This window comes from Chenopodium quinoa, unplaced genomic scaffold, assembly GCF_001683475.1.
Source record: "Chenopodium quinoa cultivar QQ74 unplaced genomic scaffold, ASM168347v1, whole genome shotgun sequence".
NCBI lineage: Eukaryota > Viridiplantae > Streptophyta > Magnoliopsida > Caryophyllales > Amaranthaceae > Chenopodium > Chenopodium quinoa.
The window spans coordinates 751,116-763,301 of record NW_018745587.1 but is presented as its reverse complement, the minus strand read 5'-3'; the positions used below and the strand labels follow the sequence as shown (position 1 = coordinate 763,301).

General features: G+C 35.9%; 2 protein-coding genes and 1 non-coding gene across 3 annotated transcripts; 2 read left to right on the top strand and 1 right to left on the bottom strand.

Annotated features, from left to right (window-relative positions):
• The first annotated feature begins 3,823 nt into the window (after positions 1 to 3,823).
• Positions 3,824 to 6,058, top strand: LOC110716489 (putative ribosome biogenesis protein slx9-like). Its single transcript, XM_021895120.1, has 5 exons — positions 3,824 to 4,066; positions 4,151 to 4,209; positions 4,318 to 4,367; positions 5,279 to 5,424; positions 5,496 to 6,058. The coding sequence occupies exons 1-5, from the start codon at positions 4,047 to 4,049 to the stop codon at positions 5,698 to 5,700; spliced, it is 480 nt and encodes a 159-aa protein (XP_021750812.1). The 5' UTR covers positions 3,824 to 4,046; the 3' UTR covers positions 5,701 to 6,058.
• A 373-nt stretch (positions 6,059 to 6,431) lies between these two features.
• TRNAG-GCC lies at positions 6,432 to 6,502 on the top strand. Its single transcript has one exon. It is a non-coding gene; the product is annotated as a tRNA-Gly (tRNA).
• A 215-nt stretch (positions 6,503 to 6,717) lies between these two features.
• On the bottom strand, positions 6,718 to 10,952 carry LOC110716507 (transmembrane 9 superfamily member 3). The gene is made up of 7 exons (XM_021895140.1): positions 10,671 to 10,952; positions 9,336 to 9,376; positions 8,671 to 9,256; positions 8,353 to 8,490; positions 8,096 to 8,252; positions 7,475 to 7,959; positions 6,718 to 7,119 (listed from the first exon to the last, which is right to left on the bottom strand). Exons 1-7 carry the CDS (start codon positions 10,823 to 10,825, stop codon positions 6,900 to 6,902), a joined length of 1,782 nt encoding a protein of 593 aa, XP_021750832.1. The 5' UTR covers positions 10,826 to 10,952; the 3' UTR covers positions 6,718 to 6,899.
• Between the last annotated feature and the right edge of the window lie 1,234 nt (positions 10,953 to 12,186).

Sequence of the window (12,186 nt, the reverse complement as noted above, 5' to 3'; positions counted from 1 at the left end):
AAATCTTATAAAACAAGTAATGAAATTTTGAGAGTGGTGCATTCATAATTGCAGATGGATGAATTGAGAAACTTGAACTTAATGATTTTTAACTTTTTTATCACCAAAGATTAGTAATAGTGTATACAACTTTTTAATCACCAAAAATTAGTAATAGTACGTGTATTATAATATACAAGTAGAGTATATGTGAGATGTCTCCTTACAACTTTATTTACAAACATCATAGGGATCGGACCAATATACAAATACTTCACCCGTTTCTTTAATATTACAATATGGAGGAGGAATTATGCATCCCAAAGCACAATTTAAATCTTAAAATTATCACGACGTACATATTTAATCCCTAGTCTTTTAGGGAGGTGATGGGATGATGGTTATGAAGTAGGAGGAGATGGTGTTTTAGGCGGCGTATCAGGAGGGTAATAGACAGGTGATGGTGCAGAAGGCGGGGTTGGATCAACAATTAGAACAGGAGGAGATGAAGTCTAGGTGTATCAGGAGGGTAGACCGGTGATGGTGGAGACGGTGGGGTTGGAATAATGGTTGGATCGTCGATTTGAATAGGAGGAAATAATGTTGTGTATCGGGAGATGGTGGTGGTGGATCGATGACTAGAATAGGAGGAGATGGGCCGAGATATGAAGTTGAAGGATATGGTGTTGTTGTATTAGGTAAATCAGGAGGATAGACATGTGGTGGTGGAAATATTGGGACTGAAGTTGAAGGGGCTGCTGGTGGTTGAAAATAACAACTTGCAATCTTACCGCCTTTATTCTCAACAATTGGAGGCGAACCATATTCAGGAGATGATGGTAATGATACCGGAGGACTACAAATTGGCTTACATGAAGCACAATCAATTGTACAACCATCAGGGCAAAACTCGGGACAAACATGCTCTAAGTTATAGCACATTTTGTACTTTTTGATCTTACATGATGCTCTCATGAGATGGTTCGTGTTCCCTTGAGAAATCGCGGCATCTAGCAAGACTGTCAATGACAAAAGAAAACACCCTAGGTAGAGTATCTTGTGTAGAGCCATTTTAAAGAATTTGATTAGTTCTCAACTGATGGGTTTGTACTTTGTAGCATCATTGCAAAACAGCTTATTATGTAGAGGTGTAGGCATCCAAGTTCATAATTTACTATTAATATTAATTCCCTAAGATGTCGGGTCAAGGCGTTAATTAAACACAAATTAAATTATATGTATATACATACCTTCATTCAATGTCATCTCCCATGTTTATATATTGTGCATATGGCGGTCCAACGTAAATAAATGGCTAATGATGAACAAGATATATATATACTTGTATGAAAGTTGCAGAAAATACAAATAATTAAGGACCTTTGATTGTTAAGTCTGCAATGCTTCTTTGTTTTAATACTTGTATAGTTGTATATATACAACTTGGGATCACCTAGCTTAATCAATTAGTTTGAAGAATCTTAATTAGAGGTGTGCAATGCTAATTAGTAATTACAATACAAGCAAGTAGCTAGCGCTAGGGGTGAGCATAACAGGGTACCCTGTAAAAATTCCAGGAACCGGAACCGGAACAGGTTCCTCAAAATGAGAACCGGAACCGGAACCGGAACCTACAGGTTTCGGTTTCGATTCCGGGTACCCTGTATTATAATATACTCACTAACTTTTTCGCGGAATTTTTAATAAAAAAACTGGTTGGTCACTAATTTATAATGTTTGCAACTTGCAAATAAGACAAACTAATAGTACTTGTCTAACAAATTTAATATATATATTTTTATAATTGTAATTTTGATATTTATTATTTAAAAATTGAGTAAGAATTAGTGTATAATTTGAAATTAAGTGATATTTTTATCAGGTACAGGGTACCCTACAGGTTCCGGTTCCAAAAAATTGAGAACCTGAACTAGAACCTATTACAACAGGTTCTCCAGTTTGCTACCCGGAACCGGAACCTCTTGTACAGGTTCTGGTTTCGGAACCTGCGGTTCCTAACAGGTTCCGGTTCCGATTCAGGGTACCCTGATTTTTCGCTCACCCCTAGCTAGCGCGATTGGATTGAAGCTTCTAATATTGTGAATTGTGATGCTTAATTATCGATGAAGTTGATTATCATTTAATTAGTACCGAACATAAACCAATTGGATATAGTGTGATCACAGGGTTAAGAAATAAATTAAGACTTAATTCTTGAATGGAGGATGCTTAATCCTTAGACATCGGAGTTATTTTCCTTTTGGGAGCATTGTCGAGTTAATTGGAGCCACTTTAAGTAAGGGACTATTAATCAGTAATCTACTAATCTTTAAAGCTATGCAAAATTCAAATAATTAATGTTATTTCCAGCAACATTGCATATCATCATATCCCTACTTTTTCAAAGTATGAGATAACTCTTATGACTAATGCTTAGATAATTATGTCCTCTAAAATATTTATTTACTTAATTGCCCATTAATATTTATCAACTCTTTTTGTACTCTTAAGAATAGTGACAAGAAGAATGCTTTGTAACAAGCAGTCCCCCGATTTCAAGCAAGTAACCAAGTTTGGAGCTATATTCTATTTTTGATAGGGATAATATATATTTACTTAATTAGTTGATTAGATAATATAACTATATATAAGATAAGTTTTGACAAATAGCACGTTTTGTGTGCAGATGGCCACACCATGTGGCCGCTTGTAAAATAACAAATTAACACCTACAACATTGACCAAGTAGCCTAAATACTGACCAACTCCTAAAATATTAATCGAGTAACCCTTGTAACATGACAAATAACCCTGGTAATACTAATTAACCCCCAAAATACTAATCGAGTAAACAGTAACTCTTGTGACTAGGGCTGTGCACTTTTAGATCTGGACCGTAAAACCGACCGGGACCGGACCGGACCCGGCCCGGATCGTAGCCTTCCGGGTCGGTCCTCGGTCCTTTAAAATTAGTCATTCCGGGTTTCCGGTCAGGTCCGAGTAAAACCCGGTAAATTCCGGGCTGGACCGGAAACCCGAGAAAAGTGTATATATATATATATATATTTTTTTTTTTTAATTTCCTAAAAACCCTAACTTCTATCAATCTCATTCACGAATCACGCCTCTTCACTCTCACTCTCTGTCCTCCTCTTTCCCGTTCTCACTCTCTGCCCGACGCCGCCGCGGCTCCGCCCCTGTTCTCAACCACGGTCCACGGACCACGGCATCGCCCTCATCTCCGCAGGCCGCCCTCCTCTTCGACTTCCAGCCTCCAGCCCTCCAGGTATGTTCTAGTTCGATTGTTAGCCTCTCTTCGTTTTTTTTTTGTTTTTGTTTTTTTGTTTAATTAAATTCAATTTGTTAAACTCAGCCTCCTCCTCCGATCACTCCAGCCGTCGACGCCTAACAGCCCTCACCGGAAATTGCTCCTGTTCTAGTTCGAAAGTACATAGGTTAAAAAAAACAGGTTAAAATGCAGGGAAAAAAAAAAGGTAAAGTCGGTCCCAACCGGTCCAAAAACCGGAATGGACCGTATTAAACAGGTCCAGACCGGGACTGGACCGGCAGAATACGGTCCGGTTTCCGGTTCTTAAAAATAGCTTATTCTGGGTTTCGGTTCATACCGGTCCCGGTCCGATTTTGGAGCGGTGCACAGCCCTACTTATGACATTGACCGAGTAACCCCTATTATAATAACAAAGTATCCGTAAAAAAAAAAACTAACGAAATAATATTGTCAACCACATACAAGAATTTCTAAAATGCAAATATAAGTGTTTGGATTGGATCTCAAATGTAAAATGGGTAAAGTCTCAAGTCTGTAAACCCTTTAAGGGTCCGCCCTAGGATGTACTGGGTTGGGTCGGACCCTATTATTTTAGGGCTGGGTCGTAAACCCCTCCAAAAAAATAAAATAAATAAAAAATAAATAAATTAAAAAACCTTCTTTCTCTTTCCTCGAAAAAAAAAACAAAAAACTTCTCTGTTCTTCGTAGTCGGCGAATTCAGAGACGTCATCAGTGTGTATTTTTCTGTTCAATCTTTAGCTCGGGAAATCATTCAATATGGGACTGAAAAACATCAGGTAATCTCCTACCTCAAAAACTTATTAGAATTGTTAATTTTTTTATGAATTTGGGGATTAAAAATCTGCAAAATTGATGTCTAGGTCGGATGCTACGAAGAAAGCAGATCGGAAATTTGAGAAGAAACTTGAGTTTTATTCGAGTAATAATTCCTTTTCAATTACTGAAATGTTATTAATTTTCTGGGTTTTTTCTTTAAATGTTTGAATTGGTTGTTTATGATTCTGGGTTTTGTTTAAAACAAGTGCAGAAGTCAGAGAGACAGTTGCTTCATTGAGTGTTACGAAGGCGATTACAAAGGTGAAATTTCTAATTCAAGCTTCATCTTTGTTGTCTTTCTCAAGCTTAATTAATTTGCAGTAAAAAATAAAAAACAAATACATTGTAGAATCCAAAAAAAAAAAAAAAATTAAAACTGTAGGCTATGATAGAAATAATTTGTTTATTACCTTTGTTATGGTTAATGGTATATGTATATATAATTATATAGTGTATTGTTGGAGGCATTATGGTTGTTGGCAATTGAGATATACAATGCACTTTGCAGTTGTAGTTGTAGCTTGTAGCTGTACATAAGAGAAGTAGCAAAAGTCGATTATAAATTGGCGTGGTTGCCTAGGGTGGTGGTCGTTGTTAGAAGGGCATACACATTAAAAACCTGACTGTCAAATGTCATACCACCACTAAATGAATGAGTCTAAACTCTGAATTCTTAACACTTTTATCACCACAACCATAACCAATATCAGGAGCAATGTGATTATTTAGAAAAAATAAAAGAAGGGAGAATGTGGGAGCACCTAATTCTGATAAAGGAAGGGAACGACAGTGGAGGGGGCGAGGTTGATCCAGAAAATCACAATGATCTTGATCCAGAAATATGGCCTCTGCCTACTTTGCTATTACTGTTTGGTGAATTGGGAGGTGGCGTAGTTGTGTAGTATTTTAATCAATCGAATGCAAGTTGTTCCCGTGGATATAAATATATTTCTACAACTTGAAAGATTTGAAGAAGTTTGGAGGATTTTGGGTGATAATGCGACTGGTGATAGTGCAGCATCTACAATGAGGGAGATCCAAGTCAGATGAACTGGTGATAGCCTTTGATTGATCGCAATAGCATATTTGTATTTGGATAATTTCTCTGATTTATATTAACTCTATATTACTGCTGCATTTGGTCACTTGTGTTCTGTTTCTTTCGTTGCCAGAAAAGCAAGAGTGCAAGAAAACGGGAAAAGAAATTAAAAGCTTATGACCTATCCCTCCTCAATGAAGTCTTACCTGAGGTGAAAGAATCACAACAACCTGCTCCTCCACCTAAAAAATTGAACTGCAAATCCAGACAGAAACTAGTGTGAGTGGCTAATTCTCTGTTTAATTACAGTTTTTTTTAACTTGATTTACTGATATATCTATTGATGGCAGATTGAAGGAGACAGAACGAATGGAGGCTGTCTTAAAACATCCTGCTTTCCAATCCGATCCATTCGCTGCCATACATCGGTACCTGGTGAACACCCAACCAGCTCCTAAAGCTGAGCCTGTAAAGAAGAAGTCCAAAGACGATGCAAAGAAGAAAAGGAAGAAGATATCAAAATCTTCTTCAAAACCACAGTCCATGGAGATGTGAATGGCAAATTTGGGTGTATTAGCAACAGCTTTATCATCGATCCCTCTGAAGACATATCCAAGAGGTCAAGCTTTGCTGATGTGGGGCTATCATCATCCGATGGAAAAAGAATTTAGTCTGCTTGTTGGCTTGATTATCCATCTTATATGGAAATTTTTAAAATTATCAATAGGTCATGTAGTAGTTCTTAAATGAAAGAATCATTGCAAACCCAACCACACCAACAGTCTTTTATGGCTTTAGGTGAGTAGATGTAGCAATGTCTTATCAAATTCGAACTGCAGTTTTTGTATGATTGAATTTTTTTTTTTTTTGTTAGACATCTCAATCGATTATATAAGTTTTCTCTTGGCTCTAATATGAATTAGTGATCATGAAACTTTTTCATTAATATCACTTTATGGACAGAAATCGTATATATTAATAAACCAACCTCTCCTTATTTTTCCTGACTTCACTAAGACAGCTAGAAAGTGGTGACATGTATACGTTGTTAAATAAAACAAGGATGAATTTTAGGAATGTAAAGAAAGGCTTCATGACATTTTAAGAGGAACTTGATGCAGACTAAACAATTTTATTTTATTTTTTCTTCACAAGTTATCCTCATGCAAGTAAGCAAAATTAGTATATTCACATTTTAAGAGGAACTTGATGCAGACTAAGTAAAATTAGTTTCTGAAATGTTTGTTTAAGATCTCTTTTAAAAGCAAAATGATACCATCAAAGTCGCACCAGTGGTCTAGTGGTAGAATAGTACCCTGCCACGGTACAGACCCGGGTTCGATTCCCGGCTGGTGCAATCTTAAATTTTTTGCGATTCCGGGCTGGTGCAATCTTAAATTTTTTGCGAATATACCATGACAGAAGTCCAAAATCCAATTTTCATTGTGTATTTAGAGTTTAATTTTTGACAGAAGTAAAGATAAATCATAAATGACCATAAATCTTCATATTAAGGTAATACTAATATACTATTATACTGTACTATATTACTATGTGAATTATGTGAGAGGATTAACGTATAAGCAAGATCGTTCATATAAAAATCAAAGAGGCAAGTCTATATAAGATTACAAACTCTTTCTCCTGAGTCCTGAATGAGGTCAGGCATAGGTTACAATACAAAGAACATCGCTGTCCTACTAAGCCTACAGAACAAAAAAACATTGGTCCAACATTGAAGTCGCACCACCTATCTACTCGCATTTGATTGACCGATATATATGACGGACAAAAAAGAGTGCAGCACGGAAGCCAACCATTCCAAGCATAAGGAAGAAGCCATAGCATATGCAGGCCATGTAGCCGAAGAAAAATGATGTCTGCATGAACCCAGACATATCAGAGCGGGCATAATAGTAGTATAGGCAATAGCCATATATAAATAGCCCTGTAGAACCACCGCATAGGAAGGACCTGCCATAATAAGTACCAAATCAGTTAATAACTTAATATCATACTAATATGATTGCATCGGTAATACAGACTTACCTACTATATTAACGAATCCAAGATAACAGGGGGAAAGTCGGGAAAGCAACAACGCAGGCATACAAAAGAGACATAAGCACCAATGAAAGTGATCGTGAACTTTAAGATAAAGTAGGTAGCAAATAATGCATATTGATGGATCCAAGTTATTCACTTATTCCTAGAGTTAAATGAAAACGACGACTTTCAAACTCACTAGCATGGCAAAAGCATAGAAATAAATCATACAATAAGAATATACCATTCATGAAATAATCAGACATAAGCGCAGAATACATACCTCCACCACCACTCATGGTCTTCAGCAGCAAGTTGGAAGTATGTCAAAGCAACAGTAATGAAAGCAGTGACTATAATCAAAATAATGAAGACAATGAACAAAATGCTATAAATTGTGTAAATCCTGTGTCCCCAAACACTGGCAAAGATGTAGTAGAGCTCTATGTATATTGCACTGAATGGTAAAAACCCAGCCATTGCCATCTGAGGAAGAGTCCCTCGGTACCACGGCAGTGGTGGAATTTCTCTGGGGTACTTTGTTGTGCGACAAGGAGCTTGGAACTCAGCCTTGCTATTCTTTCCAGCGATCCCACCCAAAACAAGCAACGGTGAAGTTACAAGTGTCCAGATAAGAAGTATAACCATTATTGTGCCAAATGGAAGAGCAGCAGTAGCATGGTATGCTATCGCAACAGTGTTGAGGAAGCAAAAAGTGAGAAACAGAGGACCACAGAACAAGAAACCAGTCAGCAACAGATTCCTAACCTGTCAAAACAAATGGGGGAAGCAATCAGTAAGCTTTCTGATACCATTTAATCAGTGGGATGGAAAGGGGGTGAATCAGATGGAAGGCAGAAGCAGAGAAACTAAGATTTAGCATGCCATATGCGGTAGCACATACCCAGTTTGATCCTTCTAGCTGGCAATAAAAGGAGGTTGCAGTATAACCAGCAATACCAGATGTAAGAGCATATATAACAACCAGTGCTGTGAACAGTGCTCCTCGGTTGTAAGGATAAAACACTCCAACTAGTGCAAGCAAGAATATGAATACCGTCCTGAGAACACAGAAGATACAGGTCAGATAAATATTACAACATAGACTCCCCCATCCTCAAATGATGAAATAAATCAAGACAAGAAAATTTAGGTACTTACAGAGTAAATAGCTGAGTACCAGATCCAAGAGCAGCTGCCAGCACTGATTTGTACTTGGGAAACCTGAACACATCCCCATGAATATATTTCCAACCAGTTTCTTCCTGGTCTTCAGCTGTTTCTTCATCGTGTGCATACCTTTTCAGTAGAGAAAATGATACATTAGAATTACAATAAATGATACAAATTGACCACATGCCTTGGTAAAAACTACTTGGCTATCACTTATATAAACATTCACTCATCAAAGTTGGAGAAGCTGCATGGTATCCATAAATACAAACAACATAATGAAAAGTTTAAATCAGCGATTCTTACTTAACAAAATCATTCTTAAGCACTCGCATGAGAATTGTGGCAAGGAATCCAGTCAGGAGAAGCACTGTGACACATGAGTTTATGATAGAGAACCAATGGATCTCTAAATGATGAGGAAGAGAGGAAGACTGTGAGTATTTATCCATTCTCTTCTCAAATGGGGTGTTTGTCTCTTTCCACTTCACAGAATACATAAATTCTACATCCACTTCCTTATCATCAGTAATGTCCACCAAAGAGTTGGGATCAGTTCGGACATTGATTTCAATAACACGGTCCTTGTTGTAGAAGATGTCAAAATGGATATGCTTATATAAATAATACTTGTACTCGCTTGGATCCAGTTTGCCCTCCTTGTCAACTTTGCCAAGGAACCCCCAGATTGGCAAGTCATCATAGTACATTTGAAAATAGTAATCTTTGGCTACTGCATCTCTAAATTGAACAATGTCTTCCTTTGACAACTTTTTCTTGCAGATGACTTCTGAATCCTTGTCCACAAGGAAATCAAGCTTGTAGGGAGCACTGACTAGACGATCTCCATTTAATACTTCACCAAGAGCTTCTTTCTTCTCCTTGACATGATCTGCAATTCAGAGAAAATAGATCTAGAATACAGCAATACACAGGTGAAACATGCACAAATGACTAAAATAGTTATTTACCTGGAATACAAAATGGAAGATCAAAATATCGATATGTTTCACTGAAAGAAAAGGACATAAAAATCAGACAGCAATATCAAAGCCAATATGGATCATCAAATTCAAACAAGCATAAGCAATCAAAATTAAACCAACTCAATTAACCAAAAAGAACATTCACAATACAATATAAAAAAAAAATCCTGTAATGTTGAAGCTCAAGCCTTTGTCACACGCGATGAATAAAATCTAGTCCTGCTTGTCAGTAATTATTTACTGGTTAACCATTAGATGTGTTATTGCTCAGTAAAATTCTAACAAAAGGAGGCCTACATTCAAACCCACATATCTATTACCTTCCAAGTAGAATAATTACCTCGTACAAAAGCAGAAGACAAAGCTACAAACAAGGGATGAGCAAGTTCTTACGACCAGATTCCTAGGACTAGACACTCAATCCCAGAAGACGAACTTTTTTGCATTCACAGCTCAAAAGTCTACATCTACCCAAATCTACTTCAGAAAGTAAGAAAATTACAAACCAAAAACTGAACAATATCCCCAAATTCTCCAATTTCAGTCAGAGGTAACTTCACAACCAATATAATTCACACTTAGCTACAAACTTTGTATTTAAGACAGCATATAGCAAAAAGTCATCCTAAAACAACACAGCCTAACGTAACATATCGTCTTCTTGTTACATCTGTTTTCAGTCACTCAAGTGTAAGTTAGATTCAATATAAACCCAAATCCCTAATAATTGAGCAAATATCTTAGGTGTAGAGTATTTAATAGCCTGATTGCACATTCTCAAAAGTTAAAATATCATTACCTATTATGGTGCATTGTATTTGTATAGACCAATATCAAATTAAATCGAATTTCAATATCATGCAATATCTGCATTTAATAGTAACCAAATAAAACAAACCCTAAAAAGGAAAGTAAAATTCCTTCCAAAATCAATTCAAACATGAATCTTGAACAATTCACCATTATTCTATGAGCTTAACACATCAGATCACAATCAGGACAACCAAGCATGATCCAACCACTAATCCAAACTAATTACACTGTAACATCATCAATTTCTCACATTGATCAAATTAATCCCAAATTTCACATCACTAGACTAAAATTCAACATATTATCAACGCAAAGATAAATCATCTTAAATCGATAAAACGAAATCTATTAATCTAAACTACAAAATTAGAAACACAACCAATTCTCACATAAATCAAAACAACGCCAAATAATTTCCTAAGCTCAAAAAATACAATTACTTCACAAATTAACAACATAATTAGCAAAAATTAGGAAAATAAACGACGAATTAGGAAAGAAAGTGACCTAGGGTTGTGGAAAGGGCCGACTTTGTTGGCGTAAAGAGGAACTTGTTCTCCAGCTTTGTAACGATGATTAGAACCATCGGATCTCACTTGAATAAAACCAGAAAAGAGCAGAATAACAATGGCCACCATTAAAGTGGCCTTGGATTTCTCCATTGTTGCGCAAAACCTTAGTTTCTCTCTCCTCTTTCTCTCTCTTGAATTCTCGAGTCAAATCGCAGAAATGTAGAGAAGAAGGGGAAGAAAGAAAGAAAGAAAGATTGATCTGAATTTGGGTTATTTTGGGCCACCGTTTTATTGGGAATTTTTATGGAAGGTTGGTTTTTTTTTTTTTTTTTTTTTTTTTTTTAAGTTTTGTGGGTCCATGTAAATATTTTTTAATTTTACTGTTTGAGGAAATATCCAAAGGTAGAAAGTTGTAAGTAACTCATGAAATCATGATTGAAATTTCTTTATTCAATTTTCTCAAAAAAAATAAAAAAATAAATAAATAAATAAAATAAAATCTTTATTCAATTTGTGTATAAAGTTTTGCCCTAGAGGGTGACAAACTGATAATGCAATTAAATTAGTGGTAATTTATAAAGTTGAGATTGGTACAAACATGACGACAATCAATGTAAAGTTGTGGTTTAAGTGCATATTCTAATTCAAGTACAATTTATATGATTTGGTAAACATAAAATAAAGGGAGTACATGAGAAATGTGACTTACATCTTGGAATTACTAGTACATGGATGAAATAAACAATATACTGTATTAACTAGGCATATATCAATTGTTAACCGAAAATTAGTAGTGGTTGTGTATGTTCACTTTACATGAATACGGAATACAGAACATGTCTATTATACAACCGAGTGTACCTAAAAAAGACGAACTCAGTCACTTAGCAAAATGAATGCATATTAACATTCAAGATTGTTATTTTACACTTGAAAGCTAAGAAATCAATTGGACTATTGGGCACAAGTTCAAGGATATAGTAACAATTGTGACATGCACTTAATTTAGTTTCTTGTACAATTAGGCTACCTTGTATGTTAGAGTTGGTCTTCTTCACCGTCACTTAAGTGCTTGTCCTTTTGAAAATCCATTAAATACATTTAATGGAAGTTTAAACATCCAAATTTTATTGGGGGGATGACAAAGACTATCCAACTATGTGAATGAGCAATATTTCAACCAAAGTGGTGGGTTGGCCTAATTTTGATAACAAGTTTATAACATATTCTCGTCACATTATGCCAATACTAGCTAAATCATAAATCCCAAGAGTATACCAATTTCATTTACAAATTATGAATTGTACTAGCTTAAAGTTGTATTGTTTAAAGCACTAATGAAATGGTTAGCGGCATTGAGACTAATTTTTACTTTAAGAAGAAGAAGAAGAAGAAGAAAAAAAAAAAAAAAAAAAAAAAGGATGGTAACTCCTTCTAGGCCATTATTCATAATAAGTGACAGGAGCAACCACCATCATACTCACATATTGGAAGAAGTGTTAATGCTCTAG